Source organism: Leptosomus discolor, chromosome 3, assembly GCF_034619465.1.
Source record: "Leptosomus discolor isolate bLepDis1 chromosome 3, bLepDis1.hap2, whole genome shotgun sequence".
Lineage (NCBI taxonomy): Eukaryota > Metazoa > Chordata > Aves > Leptosomiformes > Leptosomidae > Leptosomus > Leptosomus discolor.
Window position 1 is genome coordinate 82393875 of NC_141393.1, and position 21226 is coordinate 82415100.

Here is a 21226-nt window from a genome sequence, read left to right on the forward strand (position 1 = left end):
TTTTTCATCAGAACGTGTTTATTTAAAAACACGTGGCTTTTCTACCGTTTCTGCCAATGTGTGGCCCACAAAGCTTCGCATGCAGTCGGGTTACGTGAATACATATTGTTTAACCTCCGAAAAAATACAGGAATGGAAACACCCAGAGAGGAAACGAAGCGAGGATCCCAAGCTCCCCGGAGCTCTCCAAGTTTCTTGCTCTGAGAAGACCCTCCTGGCTGCGCACAAGCCCACGGCGGGTACCACCACCCTCGCGATCCACCGCCGGCACCTCGGGCTGTCGGGGAAGGGGGCCACGCTGCTCCCCCAGGCCCGCGGGGGGTCGCAGGCCCACGCCGCTCCCCGACGACCCTCCCGCCCCCCGCTCTCACCGGGCCTCCGCGGCCCGCACCGACCCCAACCGGGGCGAGGCGGCGGGGTCCTCCCGGGGACCGTTCGCCCCGCGCTGCGCCGCGGCCCAGAGCGGGTCCCGGCCCCGAGCGGGTCCCGGCCCCCGGGGACCGGGGCTGGCTGTGGGGAGCGCGCCGCCCCCGCGGGAGCAGGCCGCGGCAACGGCCGGTTCCCCCGGCAACGGCTCCCGGCGGGCGGCGGCGGCGGCGGTGAGGGGGCGGCGGGAGCAGGCCGGGGTAAGGGGTGCTGAGGGGGGGGGCTGCCCGGCGAGAGGGGCTGCGGGGGCGTTCGGCGAGGGGAGAGGGGACAGGCGCCGGGGTGCGGGCCGGCTCCTCACCCTCTGCCCCGGAGAGCGGGAAATGGCCACCTCGAGCTTGACTCCGTCCTTCGTGTGTATTGAGCTTTCTGCTGGGGGGGGGCGGCTTTGATTCCCGTGCACCAAGCGTGCGAATTCGGTGTTGATGACACGTTATGGATGCGTGTGCAAGGTTTTGGTCACGTTAGCGGTGTCAAACCTCTGGTGAGATCGGGGTTCCCTGGGTCCGGTACGCAGTTTTCTGGTAGGAGCGACCTGGGGTGCTGATAATGTTTCAGTTACTGATTCCCAAAACACCGATGTATGTTAACATAGACTGTCTTCTCACACAGCGTTAACAGAAAATGTCGTCATCATCACAGTCATCCTCGTCTTTACCTCGCTGTGCTGCTCCTTTATTGGACTTGGATCTTCAGGAAAAGTTCCTTCTTCCTCGTGCTGACGAGGCAAGTTCATGCTGTTCCTGTTAAGCTCGGTCTTTTTCATTCTGTTTACTTTGTTAACAAGATCCAAAACAGATACTTCAAAACATAGCTACAGATGGGAAGTAGGTGATAGTTCAAAAAATGGGTGGGGGAGAGTGCTGGACATAAAAATGGTACACTGAAACTATGGAAAAATTCTTACTTGTTCTTTTCTGCTTACATAGATGGGCTAGGATAAAAGAAACACGATGTTTAATCTTCCAAGATGCTGTTTTCACTGGAAGTAATTAAATTAAAGAACTTAGTTTTGGTTATATAGCCAAGATAAAGCTACAGAGACCTGCACTGTGTTACACAAGTCGAGGTCTGCCAGGAAATACAAGCCTGTAATAAAACAAGATACATAAATATATGTATTTAAAATGTTAGACATTTGGAGTGTAGTTTGCTTTATGGCAACAGTTGGAAGCAGGGCAGTCTACATTCTGATTCTGTGAGGAAGTGCTTTTTTTTTTTTAGTTGGGAACTTCCCAAATTCTGTTACTCATTTTCTCAACTGTGCTAAGGAGATACGGATGTAAGAATATAAACTCTTTGTCTGACAAATCCTTTTGGTGGAGATGCACCTGGCACAGGCTGAAAGCAGGAGAAATGGGGTCCTGGTGGGTGGAGAAGGAAAGACAATCCACTTCTGTAAAATAAAGATTAGTCAGTGGAGCACGGAGTGGAGTAAACTGGTAACTTTGTGCTTGGCGAGGGCATCAGTCGTGCTGGAGCGTGAGGGTAGGGGCAGGAGAGAGGTGTTTGGAGATGGGCTGAGGTTCCTGATGCTTGACAAGGCAGCGGAGAGAACGGGATGCGTGTAGGTAGTAGGCATTGATGTTGGCTCTGGACTTGCCATGACACGGGCAGCAGCATACCTGGTGAGGAGCTTTTCCAAACTGGGAAAAGAGGAGAGCTATTGCTGCCTCCAAACTGGGAGAAGTCTGCTGTGAAACGTAATAGTGGTGTCTGCGCAGGACTTGGCCTCCACCTTCACTGGACGTGAACTGTTTGTCTTTGCCTTGTGGCTCAGGTGGTATATCCTGTGATACCACAGGCTTTTACCCTTGTTGGAAGTCATAAATGAGAGATTTCTTTGACCTTTAAAATTTCTCCTAAATGTTTCTTCTGAAGAGCCAACTCGTTTCGTGTTGATATCCTTGAATTAGCAAGATCAGTGTCCTAACTGCTAGTGATAGTAAATGTTACCTCATTACGAATGCCATTTCAGGGAAAAATATATGTGCCACTGGGAGAAGCAGGAAAACTGTTCACAGGTTCAGCCATATAAAAAGAATTACCATAGAACTACAAAAGCCATCCAAGGTGGAAAATATTTTACTGATCTAAGCAAAGAATCTGACAGGCTAGAACACAAAGTAAGAAAATACGTGAGGCATAAACGTAGAACCAGTGCAAATTTGGAAGGAAATTGGCAGGCTATGGACATTAGAACAGGAGGCGGATCACAGTGTGATCCTGCTTAGCAGTAGTGTTGTATGGGACTCCTGGAGAAACCTGATGGGGTGAAGAATGTAGATTCCTTTTAAAATTAAATGCAGTTTGTCATTGCTGACTTTCTTGGCTGCCTTTTGGAAGTCGTAAAGCTAACCTTTTGTTCTTGCAAGGTAACAGAGGTGGCTGTTTATTCTGAACTTTATTTTTTAATTTTAAAGATAGTATTATTGATGTTCGGGCTTTCATAGACAGTGCTAGCTGCCTTACAGCGTGAGGCTTTTTGTTGATCATTAGAAAGTTCACAGAGAACTAACTGTGGAAAAGACGATTTCCAAAGAATGGAAAGATGGTATGAGTAATTTAGGTTTCCAGTCACTTCTCAATTCTGGGAAGTCTTCTAAGCACTTCTGGTTCTGCTGATTAATTACTGTGGGGTTACAAAACACCGTTCCTGTTTATATATTAGGTATTTTGCTGAGGGCAAATCTAGCTCAGTGTAGTCAGGAAAGGAGAGGACTGCTGAATACAATGGTGATAAGTTGGCAGTGCATGCCGAGGTGGAAACCTGGATGCAGAATTGGGGTCCATGTACTGACTTTACAGATAAACATGGGATCAAGATTACAGAACATTCTGAGGAGTTGCATGCAGGCCAGGATAAGATGGGTGCTTTGCAAGGAGTTGTAGTAAAACTTTTGATGCCCAAGTTTCCACCTTGAGGCAGTGGGTTTAGCCTCTCACTAGTGAAATGAAAATGTTTATGATTTACAATCTGAAAGTCCCATTTTTTTTGAAGTCTATTTTTTTTTTTTTTAAATAGAAAGTTACCCCACTCCCAAAACCAGACATTTTAAAATGAGAAGTTTAGTTGACAATATTATACGCACATAAATTCTTTTGGATTTGCAGTAACAGTGGATGTAGGTTGATTTTTGTGATCTCCCAGCCTATGCTTTCTGGTTCAATCTTCAAATTCTCCTATCATCTAACTGAAGTTCCTGAAAGGCTTCAATACTCAGTCTTTAAAATACTACTGTACAAATGCTTTTACTACTTGACTACGTGTTTATATAACGCTGAAGTATTTATGGTATTTACAATCCTTTTAGCTAAAATAAAGAAATTGGTGTATGGAATGACCCTAGTTTGTTTTCTTCAGCTGTCAAGTTCGATGCACAAAATAAATTGGATCTTCTGGGTTTAAACCACTGATTCTAAGTAGCTCGTGAGTATGTGAGCTTTTGTACTCATACATACCAGTTTTGAAAATGTAGCAAATTATATGTAACAAATTCAAAATCGTTGAAAGAATGCTAAATGAATTATAATTGAAAGTGATTTGTTGATGTTACCTGCTTCTGTCTTGCAGTTAAACAGTAAAGAAATGGATACTTTGATGCAGAAGTTAAGTGAAAACGAAACCCAAAATACTGTGAGTAAATTAAAATTTCTGTCTCTTTTTGTCCTAGGCTGTAGTCTGAAAATGGCTATGTCATGGGATCACACAATTTCAGGTGACAGTGGCAAAGTGGGAGTATTTGTGCTTTATCATCCCAAAATGGAATCTGAGTTTTGCAGCTGAACTGTTTGCCAGTGGGCATTACTGTTGCATTCTCATGTACAGATGTTAAAATAATTTCTCTATTTGCCTTTTTTTTTTTTTATTCCCCCATGAAGAATCTCAGGAGAGAAATACTTGAAAGGGAGAAACTTGTTAAAGAACTTTTATCCACGCTTCAGCTTGAAAAAGTGAGTGAGCAGTTCTGTTGGAATGAATGTTTTCTTCCAATGTACTACACTTATTTACAGGTTTTACATTTTGAGAAAAGCAGTTATTTCGGAGACGTATGAAAAAAAGGAAACTCCTGAAAGGTGTTTCCTACAGGAACATCTTAAAACCATCAAGACTCAATCCAAACCTATTAAGGATACAGGTTATCCTTACCACTGACATCCCACGGTTCAGGGAGGGGCATACTTCTAGACTAGGGGCTTTTAGCTTCTCATTTATGGATTTGCAATAGTTCTGGAAAAAAATACTTATAAGGAAGTGATAGAGAATAAACTAAACAGATACTGTTCACAGTTTCCATGTCTCTGTGAGCTCAATGAGTAGGGAAAGGTAATACTGACAGCAGAGCTCATCATCAAAGGCTGACAAGACCTCATTCATTCTTTGAACCAAAGGAAGGGGCTCAGTGCAGAAACCAACATAGGAAGAGAAGAATTGGCTAGCTGGTATAAGAAGGTGCTATAAAAGCTCCAAAATTACGTTACTGGTAGTTCAGCAGTCTGTGCTCCAGTACTTGCATACCTAAATGCACTTTATGCATATGCAATGCAGCGTGGGTCAGCGTTAGTGAGGGATGGAGTAGGCTCAGGTATAAACCTTTAAAGGGACAACGGTGTGCTTTGATTTTTGTGACTCCCTGGGCTTTGCTGAGGGCCGTGGTGGTTCTTTACAAATGTTTCTTTGCTGAACCAAGAGAACATATGACTTGGCTGCAGGATACACTTAGCCAGCTGATTGTAATCGAGGAGCCTGCAGGGCTGCCTGGCGATTGGCACGTCCTTGGCTTTATCTTGAAGTGAAGCAGCGTGTTTTCATAGGAACATCCTTTTGCTTGAGAGTAGAAACGCCTGCGAAGATTCTGGAGACCACAATGCGAGCAAACCTCAGCATTGATGGGATCTGCGCAGCGTGCCGTGCCCTGACTAGACGTCTGTCTCATGTTGAACAATTTGGGGTGCCCAGCCTCTGAAGGGATAAACGATTATCTCTGCTGTCCCCTTGTTTCATCTTGTGTTGTCTCCAAGAAATGGCATTTTCATCAACACCTGACTGAGTCTGAGTCTGCCTTTCTTACTGGTATCTGTAATGAGCACTTGCACCAGTGCATTACAGTGCTCTCCCAGTCTATACTGATAATATGACTTCTTTCTACCCGTTTTCATTATTTCTTGGAACGAGCCAAAGGAATCAAGTTGCAAAAAATTCCGTAGAATCATCTGACCTCAGTTCTGGTGACACTAGTTGCCTCTTCCCTTATGCTTTTAGGTATTGCCCCCCCCCCAGTTAGAGTTCAAATTAAATGTGCCAATAGCAGGTGGTGGTCTTTGGTATTTAATGAAGATCAGTTCAGGTCTAATTAGTCAGGGCAGAGCTGCTCAGTGTGGCTTCATTTTGGTCAACCTGCTAGCTAGATGTCTTTGCTCCGCCTGGATTTCTGAGTTCGTGCTTCCAGGCCTCGTTGATACTACACAGAGTCAGATTAAATATCAATTACCCATACGTTCTTTCAAGTTTGTGATTTCTGTTTGACATTAGTAACAAGTTAACTGCTTGTGAGTATACTTGTAGAGCGTGTTTTATCTTTTCCAGCTTTTGAAGGCATTCAAATGTCAGTTGGAAACTACAGCAAAGTAGAAAGCATATAGATAACATCATAGGCCTGTCTCCATAGACTGATAGATTTGTGTTTGTTTGTCTTTCTTAGGTCAATGTACAGAAAGAAGACCACCTGTCAAGATCAGTAAAGGCAGTACAAGCTCACCTGCAATGTCAGATTCAAAGAAAAGAAGTGGAAAATACTGAATTAAAAGTGAAAATACAGGTCAACACATTTTTACTTGTGTTTCGGTTTATTTGAAAAAATTAGCAAAGGCATGTTGTGGTCAGAGTTTTAACTCAGATGTGAAAGTTAAATGTTAAAGTGTCACTTGAAGTTGAACTCTTGGTAAAAGAAAAATCCCAAACAGTAAAAATCATTGGCTTTTATGTTTTATACAGTCTGCCTGACTACGCTGTCTTAATTGCAAGGGGTTTTTTTCCTGCTTTTCTCAACTTGTGCGTACTAGCAGTTCTGCTGAAGGGAAGTTAAGCACACATAGAAGTGTTTGCACTCACCTAGCTGGGCTATCTAGAAGATAGACACTGATCCTGGGGTGGTCTCCATATAGTCCATAGAAAGAGCCAGACAAGTCCCCAGGATGAGTTTCTGCTGTAAGATAAGGGTGAAGGATCACGCCTGTTATTGACTGTGAAGGAATCAATAAACCTTTTCATACTGACTGCAAGAGAAACATGATTAATGCCTAACCTCTCTCTGTTTAAGGTAGGTGAAATTATTTTCGTTTTCTGTTCTAAAAAGCAAGAGGTAAATTTGGGCATTTGCATCAGTTACTGGCTATTAGAGCAAGGCGAGGAAGAGGCCATGTGGCAGAGTCTGGAGCTGTAGGTGGCCTCAGATTTCAGTATTTGAAACTTGTCAAGAACATAGACGTGAATGAGAAAAGATTGGCTGAAAAATAATATATTTCTAATTTCCATACTATTTTTAGTAGCAGACATTCTCTATTAATTATGTCATTTGAAGCTGTTAAGGAACCTATAGCAACTCAGTTTCAAAAACAGTCACATATGTCTACATCTAGAAGACACCTCAAGTTTTCTTCTGAATAAACATGACTTTCTTATTCTACCTAGTACAGTTGTAGAATTCCAACATTTTCATTAGATTAACTTGATATGCAACTGTATTTCCATTCAATCTTTATTTAAAGGTTTTGTTTGCTTGCTCTTCAAAAACTGTCAGTTGCTGCCTTAAATCCTGGTGGTGATTTTGTTGATATCTGGACAAAAGCTTGCGAAACCTTAGCGCTACCCTTATGAAGTTAATTCTCGATTTAAATTTACCTCAGCCACTGACCGGTGCCCAAAGCACTTATTCTTGATGTGATTGTGACCCCCTGCGGTTCTAACAGGGGATAACAGTTGTTTACTTACACCAACAGTTAAAGCTGTCTGTACAGAGCCTCAGGTTTTCTGTTTGCTCTGTTTATTGAAGGTGTTCTTCCACCGCACCCCCCCTCCCCAAGTCACATCTTTGTTTATTATACGCCCTGTAAGCATCTATATTTGAAAACTGCTTCCTGCATATTTGTTTTTTTTTTTTTTTAAAGCAATACTTTTCCTTTTTTTGGTGAGTCCCAGTACCCGTGACCATCTTTTACCTGGAAAACCACGTACATTTTGCATTGATTGTTTAAAAGCTCCGGGGCCGTTAGCAGACCTAGACTGACAGATATCCTCTCATATGCATAATGTGCATATTTAATAGCAACTGGCAAATAGCATCCTGAATAAGGCTGGCACGTTAACGTAGTCAGGAGGTAAACGGCGTGTGGTTCTGGTCTTTCTTCACGTAGAACATAATTAAGTGTCAGACCTGGACTCAAATGAAGGAAACATGCATTAATCATCCTTGCAATTAGGATCTTTATCAGTGACTGGAGACTAATTTTACACTGCTGGCCTACTTACATCCCTGTGGTTTGGCAGAAGAGCAATAAGTGAGATGAATGGAACTCGCACTTTTTTTATGAAAGTAGTTGTCTACTGGTAGCTTGGTCATGGTTTTGGTAAGTGTAGCACCTTAAAAATAATCGCATCTGAGATTCTCCTTGGAGCAGAGTCTGGTGTTGCTTTTATTGTATGTCATCATGTCGTGTTTTAATGTCTGGTCTTTTTTTTCCATTCACGTTTAAATAACAAGTGATATGTAGGTGAAAAATACAGAAGTCATGAAGTTAGAGAGGTCAGCTTCCCGGATTGGATGGGAGCAGTACGCTCCCTTCATCGGTGATGTAAAAACCCAGTTAGCCAGAAATATGAACAGCAATAGAAAAGATAATACGATGACAGTTGTAGAACCCAGCTCTCATCTCGATTGCATTGGACACATTTGATAATATAATTAAATGCATTAAAGATACATTTAATGCAAATGCATTTATATATTTATTTAAATAAAAATACATTTCATGCAAAAGTGTCTTATTTCCTGAGTGCTGCAAAATCCAGCACTGAGGAAATTACAGCTGTAAGTTGTCCTTACCAATGTGTGTTTACCACTGTGGTTTAAGCTTTATCGTAGCCTGTTTTAATTGTCTTTAAATGATTGTCCACTGTGGGCAAGGCGGTGCTTAATCTTTGCTGTTTGCATTTGCTGCTTCACTGTCCGTATAACTTTCTGTAAAAAATAGTTTCTTCACTAAACAATTCTCTTTCATTAATAGTGTGGGGCCATTATATGCATGGGAAAAAGTTAAGAGATCTTGCAAGAAAATACTGTCTTGTCATCTAATTGCAGACCATATTGCGATACATGTATTCAAGAAAAGACCTTGCCCTTTCCTCCATCAGTGAATATCACTAGTGGCATCATTAAGGTGATATTCTTTACAGAAACGAGTCACTAGGGATGATGAAACCACGTTTATTTTCCTCCTCATAGGTGGGTTTGACATCCCTGCCATGCCTTCTGCATTCATTGCCAGGAGCACACAGCGATGGTCAGATCCCTGTCTTTCCCCCTACACCTGCCTGCTTCTGCACCTCCTTGACCTCTTCTCTTGATCATCTTTGTAACGAGTTTCCCAACATGCGTTTTCTCTTGCCTACTGCTGTGCATATCTTGGGTAGCCCCTTGTATTTGATTTGAGATCCAAAGACATTATGGAAACAGATTATAAATGTAAATGGTGTTCCTGATTTTGTTATGGCACAAAATGATCTGTAAGGTATGGAATTTGAAAAGGGTTGGTGTTTAATTACGTTGCAGACTCTAGAAAAGAAAATAGCAGAGTGCAGACTTCAAGTTGGTGAATACAAGCGCCAGATGTTAGCCTTGAGGGAAACCAGTGAGCGAAAGAAGACTGCTCTGAAAAAAGCCATCAGGTCCCAGAAACAGAGAGCTGGACGCTTTGAAGCAGCTGTGGAGAATTTAACCTCCAGAATAAGAGAACGAGTGAGTGACTACGCTGTAGTGAGTGATGTCGTGCTTTGTTGTTTTAAATTGAACAAGTGGGAGACTTCCCTCTGTGGAAAATGGGAAAAGTTGGTTGGTCCTGCTGTGTTTGTATCTCTCTTATTTATTTGCTCCCTGGTTAAGGAAAAGGTTGCTCTGAGTGACGTGCCAACTGTTACTGCATTCACTGCCTTTGTTTTGTTAAAATTTAGAGAATGTCTTAAGCCATGAGGTTGTACATTTCAAACTGTAGTAAGGAAGGAGTCTGGTCAGCGTTCAGTTGCGCCTCTCCTGATCTTCCTGTTAGACCTTTATGGATATACACTAACTGAGAATCCACGACTGGGGTTTGAAGTCTTTGTTTTCGGTAATTACCAGTGCCTGACATCTCCTGTGGATACTTAGCTTTCTGTTTCTAAGCTGCTTGCTCTGAACCTTTTCGAGATCCAAGTACAAAACTTCCTTCACCCAGATGGTTCCTTAGATTCTTGCCCTGCACATCCCTACAGGGTGTAATTGTGCAAACAGGCCAGGTGGATCAGAACGGTGCTGAGATCTTTAGTGCCTTATGTACATTTCCTAGTAAGCGTGTGTTTTCATGCTCTTAGGTGTGTTGCCGTCATGTTGCGTGTGTCAGTCTTAAAGACGTATTTTCCCAGTTAGTTTACCAGGAGATGGTTAATAATGTTTTTTGTTTTCTTTGATCTTTGTGAGAAGGCAGCAGTGGATCTTTAGGTGCACTTAGCAGAGCAGAGGGATGGCAGCTAACCCCTAACTGTTGATGTTGTGTAGTCACGCTCTTGTTTTCTTTCCCCACTGAAGACCTGGTGTACTTTCAAGATAGCGTGCGTTGGTTAATTATCTGTACTTCTTTGAGGGATTTTATCTAACTTTGCATTTCTTACCTAGCTATTATTTTTTATTCTTAAAATGATTTGTCAGAATTTTATTTTTGTATTAATTTATAGGTAGTAGAGAAGTATTGGAGACAAATATTTTTGTTGTAAGAAAAGATTTTCATCTTAAATTTTGAAATATTGTTGCTTTCTACTGTGGATATACAGTGCCAGTGTTTAACTGTGTCTCTGCCTTGAGTCTGTACTTAGATTTTGATTTTTTTAAAAGGTGGGTAGTTTTGTTTCTTTTCTTTTGAGGCAAGATAAAATTTACATTGCTTTGTACTAGGGAGATCCAATAAAGCCACCACTCATTAAATAGCTCTTGTGTTTAGAAAAAATTGTAGAACTAGACGGCTTTCTCCAGCGGCATTCTTTTGTTTCATAATTTGTAATTCCTGTGTTCTCTAGGAAGTCAAACTGTCTGAGATACTGTCAGCTTCTCATGTCTGGAAAAACCAGCATGATAGAATGGTTGAAGGAAGGACAGCGTTAGAAACTCAAACAGAAGGTCTGAAGAAGTAAGTTAAATGGTTGATCGATTTTTTTGTTTCTGTAGTCACACAGTGTTGATATTTAGTAGCATGGTCCTCAGTGTTGACTATGTGAACAAGTTTATGTGTTCATGCTTTAAAATTCTTAGCAGAATTTAGAAGTTGGAAACTAGAACAAATTCAAGGGTTTTAGCCTTCTTTCTGCTGCATTTCACAACTTTTTAAGAAACTGAATTCCCCTGTACAAGTGCGGAACATATCCTTTCCCCTGCACACTTCCGATTAGCCTGGACTTGCTAGTAGCTACTATGCTGCTTCCTCAGAGCCACTTATTTAGCAACTGATTCAACAGCTTGAGTGTTAACCCTTGCCTCTGCTGCAGTACAGAAGGTTCTTGGGTTTCTAGTTTCTACTTCAAACTAATGATGGCAAAATTCTTTCCGTTCCACCAATAGCTCACCCCACTAGAGAGCAGAGGAGGGTTCCTCTCAGATGCCTGTTTGAACAGTTTATTCTTGTAAGGAAAAGCAAAATTGTCCAACCTTATTCAAACTATGCAGTCAAATCGTAATGTACATGAAGGATGTGCTGTTTTCTTTGTCAGACAGGGACAAATACCCTTTAACCTTTTCTGTTGGTAGAAGTATTCATTCTGCTTCCAGCTGGTTTTTACTGGGTTTACTTTAGCTGAAAATAAAAGTCTTTACTTGAAATGTACCATTCTAACATGACTAGTTCCACTGGGCAGTGTTTGACTCACTGAACAACAAAACCAATTTCATTGTTGAACTTTAATTAACATGAAAAGCAAAAGGTGAGGCACAGCACATTTTGTTGCTTTAGTAATGGAAAGTACCCTTCCTAAACTAGCTGTTATCTGATAGACCCTATAAATTCAGTATCATTCCATTTTGTACAGTAAGTGTGTGCATAGTTGTCTTGGAGTCTGCTTGGGTGTTCCAGGTAATGAATTTATTTATAATTAAGCCAGGACCACTTCCTTGTTGGACTGCTCTTTTGGATAGTTTCTTGTTTCAATAGACACTGCTTTCTTGGGATGCTTAAATGCATTTGCCTCCTTTTTTTTTTTTCCCTTAATAAAAAAAGAACAATTAAGGAGAATGTGTTCAGTTACAATTTAATGTGCATAGCGAAAGTTTTGGAAGCGTTGTGTATTACAAAGAAGTTCTTGCCCATCTAACAAGGCAGATCACGAGCCTTTTGGAAGACCTGAAAAGAAAGGAGGAGTGGAGGAGAAACTCAGATGAGGAAATTCTTGGAAAGCTAAATTCTGTTAACTCTGAAAATGAAAAGATTTACCTTGAAAATGAAAAATTAAAGGTGAGGTCATTATAAATCATTGTTGAATGGCTCTGCATTTCTCGTACGTTAATGAAGTAACCACATTGATTCCCTTTGGGCCTTCTGTCTAGAGATCCCAAACCTGTAGAATAAATTTTGCCATCATTTTTCTACAGTAAGTGAAAATAAGACATTGGAAATTTATCAGTGGAAATCTATGGCAAAGCTGGGAACAGGGTTGTCTTATCACCTGTCTGCTTAACCAGGATGCCTTGTATTTCACTGTCAGTAGCTACAGAATTCCTAACTAGAAATTGTTCTGTTTTTAAAACTTCCTTTCAAATTAAAGAACTGAGTTTAGCTCAATTATTACTTTCCATTTTTAAAGGGTTTACAGGTTTCGTATTGCATTTATCTTCCAAAGTAAATGTTCTCATGAGCTGACAAATGAATTGTAGCCTATCATTTTTGTTTGACAGGATGGATAATTGTGCCACTCTTTTTTTTAACACCTACGGATCATTTGCTAGTAATATCATTTGTAGGTTGTGTTATTTTAATAACTCTTACAATTTTTATGTTTTCCATGTTTTAACCAAGGCTTCCCTGGCTACGCTGGAAAACAGTACTGTTTCTGTTGAAAATGAGCTGCTAAATCTGCAAGAAAAGGCAAAACTGCAGGAGAACCTTGTTGAACAGTATAAAAATCAGGTGAATAGCATATTTGAAATGTTCAAATATGGTTTTTAAATTTGCAAGGAGTTTTGAAGAAATGATAAAGGTTTTGTTTGGAATAAACCAGATTTATTGTCATGGTGATTGTAATACTGTCATAAGGTTGAGGATGGCAGAAGAGAGTGCCATTATAAACCCTATCTAAGAACAGTCTCTGCACTATGACTAGTACACATAATCCTTACAGAATGGTGTGGAGCCCAGTTGGAGCTCATTGAAGCCAACAGAGCTAATTACGTTCTTGCTGAGAAAATATTTACTTCCTAAAAAGCAAGTTGGTCACGCAGTAAACTATATTTAAAAAGTAAAATTCGAGTCTGATGTCTTTAGTGGACGTATGCAATGATATTTTACCTCTCCTTGGTCATATCTTTGTTTCCACATTTCTAAGAACAATAAACCAGTGTTCAAGTACTGCTGAAAGAGTCTTTTTATTTACATAGGTAGCTCCACATTGAAAACAGCAGCAACATATATAAGTCAGACTTTAACTTAAAAATCAGGGCTTTTTATCAATTCCTGTTTTGTCTTTGGCTTTATTCACAGAGAAGAAATTTTAAAACATTGATTCAAAGTTGTGTATATTTCTGCTATAGCATAGACACCATTTCACTGACAGTCTTCACTTCTGTCTCTCAAAAATCATTGACAAGAGAAAAGGCACGATACAAAACCGAAGTACAAGCAGTGTGCCTTGTCTGTGGAACACATCACCACGGTTAAAGTTGTTGCCAGCTTTGAGATGGGAGATGTACTTCCAGGGAACAGCCAGCCTTAGGCAGTGAGTGGGTTGAAATTCCCTAGCTCGGAGCTGTGGTGGCTCCAGATGGGAACTTTCTGTGATATGTGTTATCCGGGGAGAGAAGGGTGAGTCATGCTGGCTGCTTCTGGAGCACAACTGTAGCTCATTCTCCGTGGCTGAAAATGAAATGTTGAGATCAGTGCTCTTTACCTGGTTACCCTTTTGTCTTTGCTCTGGTGACTAGGATGATGAAAATAAATAACTTTATATAATAGCAAATGCTGAGATTCTGTTTAGAAATGAAAGGTTTTCCTTTATGCTTCAATTAATGATTCTATCTTTTCTATATTTAAAAGAAATACCTTGCAAATGTGTGTGAAAAAAATATGTTGTCCTAGGTACCAAAATTACAAACAGCAGTAGAAGAATTGAAATCCAGATATGAAACAGTCTTAAATGAAAACAAAAGAATAACAGAAAATAAATGCTTAGAAGTAGATGAGGTAAGTTTTGCAGTAGTAAAGCATGTTTCCAAACAATTCTGTAGGACATAGATCTTTCCTACGTTATTGTGATCCACTTATTAGAAGTCACAAGGTACTGGCTCTTTTTCTTCTTTCTTTTTCCATGTATAAAATTGTTTTTAAACTCACTGAACAGTTTACTAACTTTTACCTGTGAGCTGGTGGGATTTTGGATGCTACACAATTGCAAACAGGTGAGAAATGGTTCCTAGAGCAGTGAATAAGGAGTTGGGGGGCTCTTTTAGAATTCACGAGTTCTTTTGTCACTTTCAAAAATGTGATTTTTGTTGTGGATGATTTTAAAGCTAGATCTCTCCACAGAACAGCTGTGAAAGTTGTGTGGGGAAGCAAACCTACTGTAAGGCTGCTTTGTTTGTTTTAACTAGCAGTTAAAACAGAGAATCCATTCAGAGATGAGTTTTAAGTTTTTCAGCAGATGGAGCTGAATACTGGAACACAGTTAGCACATTCTTAAGCATCAGAAAACAACACAAAATTGGTAGGAAAATCACTTTCCTCAGTTCCACGGCTCATCAAAATACATGTTCTTTTAACTATAAAGCTGAGGCAGGGACAGGTTTTGCATTATCTGAAATGCTTTGCTTTAGAGAACAGAATTAGTCCTCACAGAGGAGCATCTTAGATGTCAATTTTGTTTCATACTAACTTTATGTTTCAATGATTGAGTTGTAGAATGGAGAAAAATATTTTCTGATCCAATAAATAATTTTAGCACAGCATTGTGTGTGGCTTCAGGTGGCGTGAGGTGTTGCCCTCTTTTCAGATACTCCAATCGTTGTATGGTCAGAATTTTTCCCATAAGCTGCCCTGTGTGTCTATATGCCATCACCCAAAATATGTTGCAACAAAAATAAAATCAAAATTTGGGTATTGCATGATGAACTGCTAACACTTGCATCATTTTAAAAACGTTCATTGTGTCTTTAATGAAATGTGGTCAGAGATGGAAATTTCCCCAGTGGTGAACTTGTAACTTTGTCAGTATTTTGTCATCAGGCCACTTGTGTAGAATTTCAGATTTATTACTTACACGGAAAGCCATTAAGTATTACAACAATTAATTTATGGTTTTATACTTACATTTTTCTCCTGTGATGCTACTAGGTAGGTGAGGGACAAAAGGGAGGCTGAGTTAAAGGAGTTAGAACATGTCTGTGACTTGATGAAAGCAGCTGAGGAAAAGCAGAAAGGATATCAGGAAAAGCTTATGTCCTGGGAAAGGATCCAGGCATAGAAATGCAGAACCCTTGGGGAGCTGCAGGTTCAGGTGCTTACAGCATGCTGATTTTGAGAGATAAATGAGAAAATTATGTGGAAGAAAGTCTCTGGAATATTTTTTTTTTTTCCTCTTAGCGTGTGACAGTTACGCAGTTTCCTTTGTTATTTGCTTCATAAATCAAAAGCTTCTTCTGTGGAAATAGCATAATGCAAATAAAACTATTGCCAATGGTATTTTTGTGAGCTCAGTATGTGACAAGACTAGTTACTTTTAGATTCTGTACCTTTTATGTGAGTCCTTTTGAATATTTAAGTGAGTCCTTTTGAATACTTACGTCCTGAGACGTGTTGCAGAGTTCTTCCCTGGAAATAAATGTGCAAGTCTAGTTATTGTTTGTATCTAGTGGTATCATTTAATTCCACATTAGTTTTGGTTTTAATGACTGATTTATAAACCAGACAGTATTTGCTCAGATAAATAGTCATTAATTATATTGTTGATGATGTATAACTGTAACATTTTAATGATTACGTTGTGTTGGTTGATAAAACATTTTTAAAAATATGCTTTAATAGCATTATTTCTGCTTTTAGCAGTATTTTAGCACTACTGCTTGTTTTTTCTCTTAAGTCGAAATATGAATATTCCTCAGCTTTTTTTCCTGTGACATCAATTTCAATGGCAAGGCTAAGATTAGGGGGGTGTTTTTTCTCTTTGTTTTATTTTTTTTTTAGCGTGCTTCTGAGTTAGAAGAGAGTAGTCTGCTAGCACAAATGGTGTTTAAATCAGTAGGGTGGGAAAGGGGCTTAATCTTTTTCCTGTATCAGTGGGAAAACTCAGCTGAAACACAGTGAGTCTCTGTGTCCCTATAGACTTTATATGCTTATAAAAAAATAGCTCTTGATTTTGTTTTAAATTTTTTGTCAAGATCATCTTTACAGCATCAAATTTTGTTCTCGTTTGTATCATTTTAAATACTCCTTCCAGGAATGCTCATAAGCTCATAAATCCATCTTTGCTTAGCAAAGTGCTTAAGCAACAATTAATTTTGAGGTGCATGTATAAAATGATGTCTGTAATTTTAATCTAACTGGACGTTTTCCTGAATAAATGCGAAAAAACCTCTCAGGTATAGTGAAGTAAATGGGAACATAATCACTAATCTGGTGAACAGCAGTTAAATTTCAGCATTAAATCTTGATGACGTCCTCTAGAGATTCTGACCCTTGATGCTATGACCAGAATTTAGGAAAATTCCTTCTGAAGTAACTGGACCGTGTGCAGAAACCCTCTTCTGGGTTCAGCTGGACCAGGACATCAGTTTTCTACTGCTCTGCTGGAGGTTTCTGCTGGTACCAGGCTGCTGGCTGAACAGCCTGTAGTTCACCTGAACAGAATCAGCCAGATTAGCTCGAAGGATCGGGTGGAACTGCTTGAGGTAGTCCGGTGAATGGTGGAGGTTGCCCCTTAACTAATGGTGCCAGCGGGCTGGCCATGTGGCTGTTCATGGCTGATCTGCTGGTGGTGGGTGGTAGCCAGAGCAACGCTCTCATCACCACTGTCAGGGGGTTGGAAAGAGAACGTGTGCAAGTTTGTCAGGCTGGAGCTGGGCAGGGGAAGACAGTTTGGCTTCTTGCTTTCTGCTGCTGCTGCTGATATACGTCTTCTTATGAACTTGATTGTCTTTTTTGGTATTCACTGCTTTCTGAAGTTCTTTGCCTGTGCTGCCCTGTTCTTTGGTGATAACCATATATATGTATGTGATGGTGTTCTTATGCTTCCTGTGACTCTAGTGTGAGGGAGCTTGTTTTTCCTGGAATCTAAAGCTTGAGAGTCAAAGCTCACAAGGAGGTAGACCCGGCCAACTCCTAATACACAAGGCTGCATGAGCAGCATATGGGTTTTGTTAGGACTATCCCTTTGTTACGTAGCAGGTTTTCAGTCTTAAAGTGTCCACACAAAGTTTTAGTCTGCTATTTGTGTTTTATTTGTTTTAAATACAAGAACTTGAATATAATACAGTGTTTACCTGAAATTAGAGTTAAATTTTTTTGACCGGATTTTCGTAGGCCAGCTTACTTTGCTGCGTCATATCCTGGTCTCTTCCGCTAGAAACGAATTGTCGTTTTCACAGGAGGAAGACAGTGTAACTTCCCTGGGCAGTCATTCCTTAGAAGAAGAAAACCGTAACATTCAGAAGAAATATGAAGATCTCAAAAGGTGACTGTTAGAAAACCTGGCTGCAATTCATTCCTGCACTTTTCTGCTATAGTGAATTATAATGCATTAATCTGTTTTGCATAAAGGCAACTAGAAAAGATGGAATTTCAAAATGAAGAACTTGCTTGTCGGCTCAAAAGAGAAGATGAGAGTCTTCAGTGCAGTAAACTGCAGCTTGAAGAGAAAATTGCAGAGTATAATGGATTAACCAGACAACTGGAATCTGCTTTGGAAGAAGGGAGAAAAATGGTATTGATGATTTAATACATCTCTTAATCTTGTCTGCCATTTTGTATTTAAAAATAGCAGTAAAACCAGATGTGCTTGAGAAGAAAAGATGGGACAAGATTATTTTGCATGCAAGGAGCAATACTAAAAGGTTACTGGGAATTTCTGCATGTTTAAATATGGATTGCACGATTCCACTGCTTTGTGGAATTTGGATCCTGTTGGAATTAATGACAAAGTTCAGTGGATCAACACTTCATATCATGGTTTTGGTGACTAGTCAGCATGTTTTAACCACCTGATATTAAATCCCACACACACGGCAAAAAGTTTCTGAACAAAAGCTTAATGTTGCCTTTTTCTTATTTTCTTTGGAATAGGCAGCCCACAAGAACTTCGGTGTTGAAATCCTCGTTTTAGAGGGAGGCTTTGTACACTTTCAGTATTAAGCAGAGATCGGTCATTTGCAGGAAGGATGCAAACAGTAAATCAAATGGAAGAGGAAGTGTAGGAATTTAGATTGCAGTGGATTATCTTAGTTTAATCATAAAATATGTATGCAATCGTAATTTCTGTCTCACATTAATCATCTTGAAATTAACTATCTGAATTTTCTCAATACCATCTGAGGATATTAAGTTGGTTTTGAAAAAATAACAAGTTTGGCTTAACTTACAAATGAGTTACAGACGTGTCTCCCTTCCAATAATACTATATTTTTTTCCGAATTGAAACTCCTTTCAAATTTAGCCAGAATATTTCCCAGGTTTGTTTAGTTTCTGTGCATGGGAAATAACTGAAGTATTAGATGACAGGATAGGAAATAGAGCTAGTAATGCTAAGATATAAGAAAATAATTTGGTTTGGGCTTTAAGTGAAAGTAAATATACATCATTTCTCTCTCATTACTATTATAGGTAGCTGAAGAACTGGAAAAAATGGCAAACAAAGAACAAGCCCTTCAGACAAAAATGCTAGTTCTTGAAACTGCAGTGAGAGAGGTGCAAGAAGAGAAAAAACAACTCCTCTGCATGCTTCACCACGTAAGTAGATAATGCTGTTTATGGCTTAAGAAATTACCTCATCACTATTTACGGTAAAAGTTCGTTTTGCTGACAAACCCACCACTAATACAATCGATACGCACTTTTGGGAACAGCCGATGAATTCGCCCTGACGATATACTTTGTATATTGACGTTTCTCGTAGACTTACCAGATGCCCAGTCTAACTAAATCACTGGATCAATATTAAGTTTACATCTCATATTCAGTCCAGTTTTCCCAGCAAGGCAAAAATAAAAAATATGTATGAAGTTGTGATTTCCTTCTCGGATTAATCTCGTGCCACAAGCATACCTAGATTTCAATAAATGCCTACCAGTTCTGTAATGACGTAGTGCTATCTTTTTTTTTTTTCCCTGAGTGGATTACATGCATTTGATCTTACTGGAATCTGTGAAAAGCTTTCAGCTTATGTACCGAGGTGCACACAAATGTAGTTACTAACAAAAGAGATATTCTGATTTTTCAAAGTGTCAAGCCCATGTTGATACTTACCTACTCAGCAAAGCCGCAGTCTAAGAAGGTGTTTTGATGAGTAATATTCTCTGAAAACAAACAAACAAAACAAGTCTGATTTATTGTTTTGTCTAATCCAGAAAATTTCAGCACATTTTCTATTAATAAAATGTCAGACATAGCTGAATTCCCTAGACTAGTGATGGCAAATCGTTTGCTTTAATCAAGTTTTGATACGGTTAGAGATTTGTCCTGTGATCAGTGATAATAAGCTACAAAGCCATTTAAAATAAATTCAGAAGACACTATCACTCTCCTAGACTTTCAGCAACAACATTCTGTATTCTGACTTGAAGCATTCAAGATAAAAATCAAACCAACCTAAATGCAAACTCTCTTTAAGATTTAAGTAAGGCAGAAGTACGGTTCTGAAATCAGTATGCTTTAATTAATTTTGTATCTGTATCAAGTGTAACTTAATGTCTTTATTTACCCTGAGACAAAAGTGTTCTTAAAACAAAATCAGACATCAGCTAGTGTTTTATTCTACTTCAGATATTTTTTCACAGGAATTTCTTGCTATATTAAAGTAAAGTAGAAACTAAAGAAAATTTTCTTGTCTTTTGTCCCAGAGAAACTCACAGGTATGTTTTCAAACGGTTTCCATTTGAAGCTTACGGTTAAAATATAAATGTGAAAGATACATATGTCTGAGAGAAGAACTGTTCTGAATTAATTAATTGCTTTTTATGCCAATTATATTTACATATAACTGAGAACGCGTTATGGAAAATGATAAAATGGTCTTATTCCTGTTGTTGTAGTGAAACTGGAAACAAAATAGGACTGTGAAGGTAACTTTAGTCAGTTGACTAAACCTGATTGGTTTTTTCTAAGGCTGGATTTAAATCTGACAACTAATTCCATTTTTCAAAAATGGAATTTATTTTGACCAACTAGCATCTGAAATCTGTAATGGGCATGGAAGGAAATACCTGAATATCTGTACTATTTATACAACAACTGATCTACGGTGTGCATCAGGTGTGGAACTAATGAGCAAGTAACATTGCTATCAATCATCCTTTTTCTGTAAGGAACTATAGGCATCAAAAGTTATGTTGAATCAGAGATCAATAACAGATATTTCCTTGAAAAATCAACATGAGAGAGAGTGCCAAGCCCATAGTAGATTTAAGTTGCTAGGAAACCTTAATGATAAAAATTCAGAAGGTTAGTTTTCATGTTCCTGACCCTTTTTTTTCGGACTATGAGCCTATTTGGACATGTTCGGTTTGGTCCTGACTGAACATAATTAAAGCTTCGATATTTTGAGGCCTTTGGGAACCTTCACTTCTGTGAAGCCTCTGAAAACTTTACATAAGGCTTATAAAAATCGTGTTCTAGCTGTCTTACATCATTATTTTACTAGATTTGTATTTTATTTCTAAGCTGCGTTGCATTTCTCTGTTTTCTTTAGAATGAAAAGCGCCATGAAGTACGTTTGAAAGAGCTGGAGAACAGCCTGCAGAAGTCAGAGAACAAGAACCAGAGCATCCAGAATTATGTGCGGTTTTTGAAAGCTTCATACATAACAATGTTTGGCTGAATTCTTTAATTTCATTTATTTAATAATAAAGAAGCTTTTCAAGATTTGACTCTAGCTCTTGTTGGAGGCAAGACTGTGGAGGCTTTATAGTATTTTGCAGGATTGAGTACTGTAGTGTTAGTCCTTCCCTAGGAAAACAACTGTTCTAGCTACTAAGAAGAAAAATTTGCTCTATCCCAGCTGAAACATGGACAGAGGGAAAAGCAGGTCAGTCGTTACGATAGATCCTGCTGGTGGGTTGCATGTGGAAAACTTACCAGGTATGGCTGCTATAAG

At 39.4% G+C, this 21226-nt stretch overlaps 1 protein-coding gene across 1 annotated transcript; it reads left to right on the plus strand.

Moving 5' to 3' along the window:
• Positions 1 to 1050: 1050 nt before the first annotated feature.
• On the plus strand, positions 1051 to 20950 carry ODF2L (outer dense fiber of sperm tails 2 like). Its single transcript, XM_086463064.1, is given in 15 exon segments — positions 1051 to 1152; positions 2405 to 2439; positions 2441 to 2564; positions 4001 to 4063; positions 4309 to 4380; positions 6129 to 6245; positions 9255 to 9440; positions 10748 to 10857; positions 12036 to 12171; positions 12733 to 12843; positions 14008 to 14112; positions 17508 to 17593; positions 17680 to 17842; positions 18739 to 18864; positions 20822 to 20950. Coding segments are annotated over 15 exon segments (1665 nt in total).
• Positions 20951 to 21226: the final 276 nt, after the last annotated feature.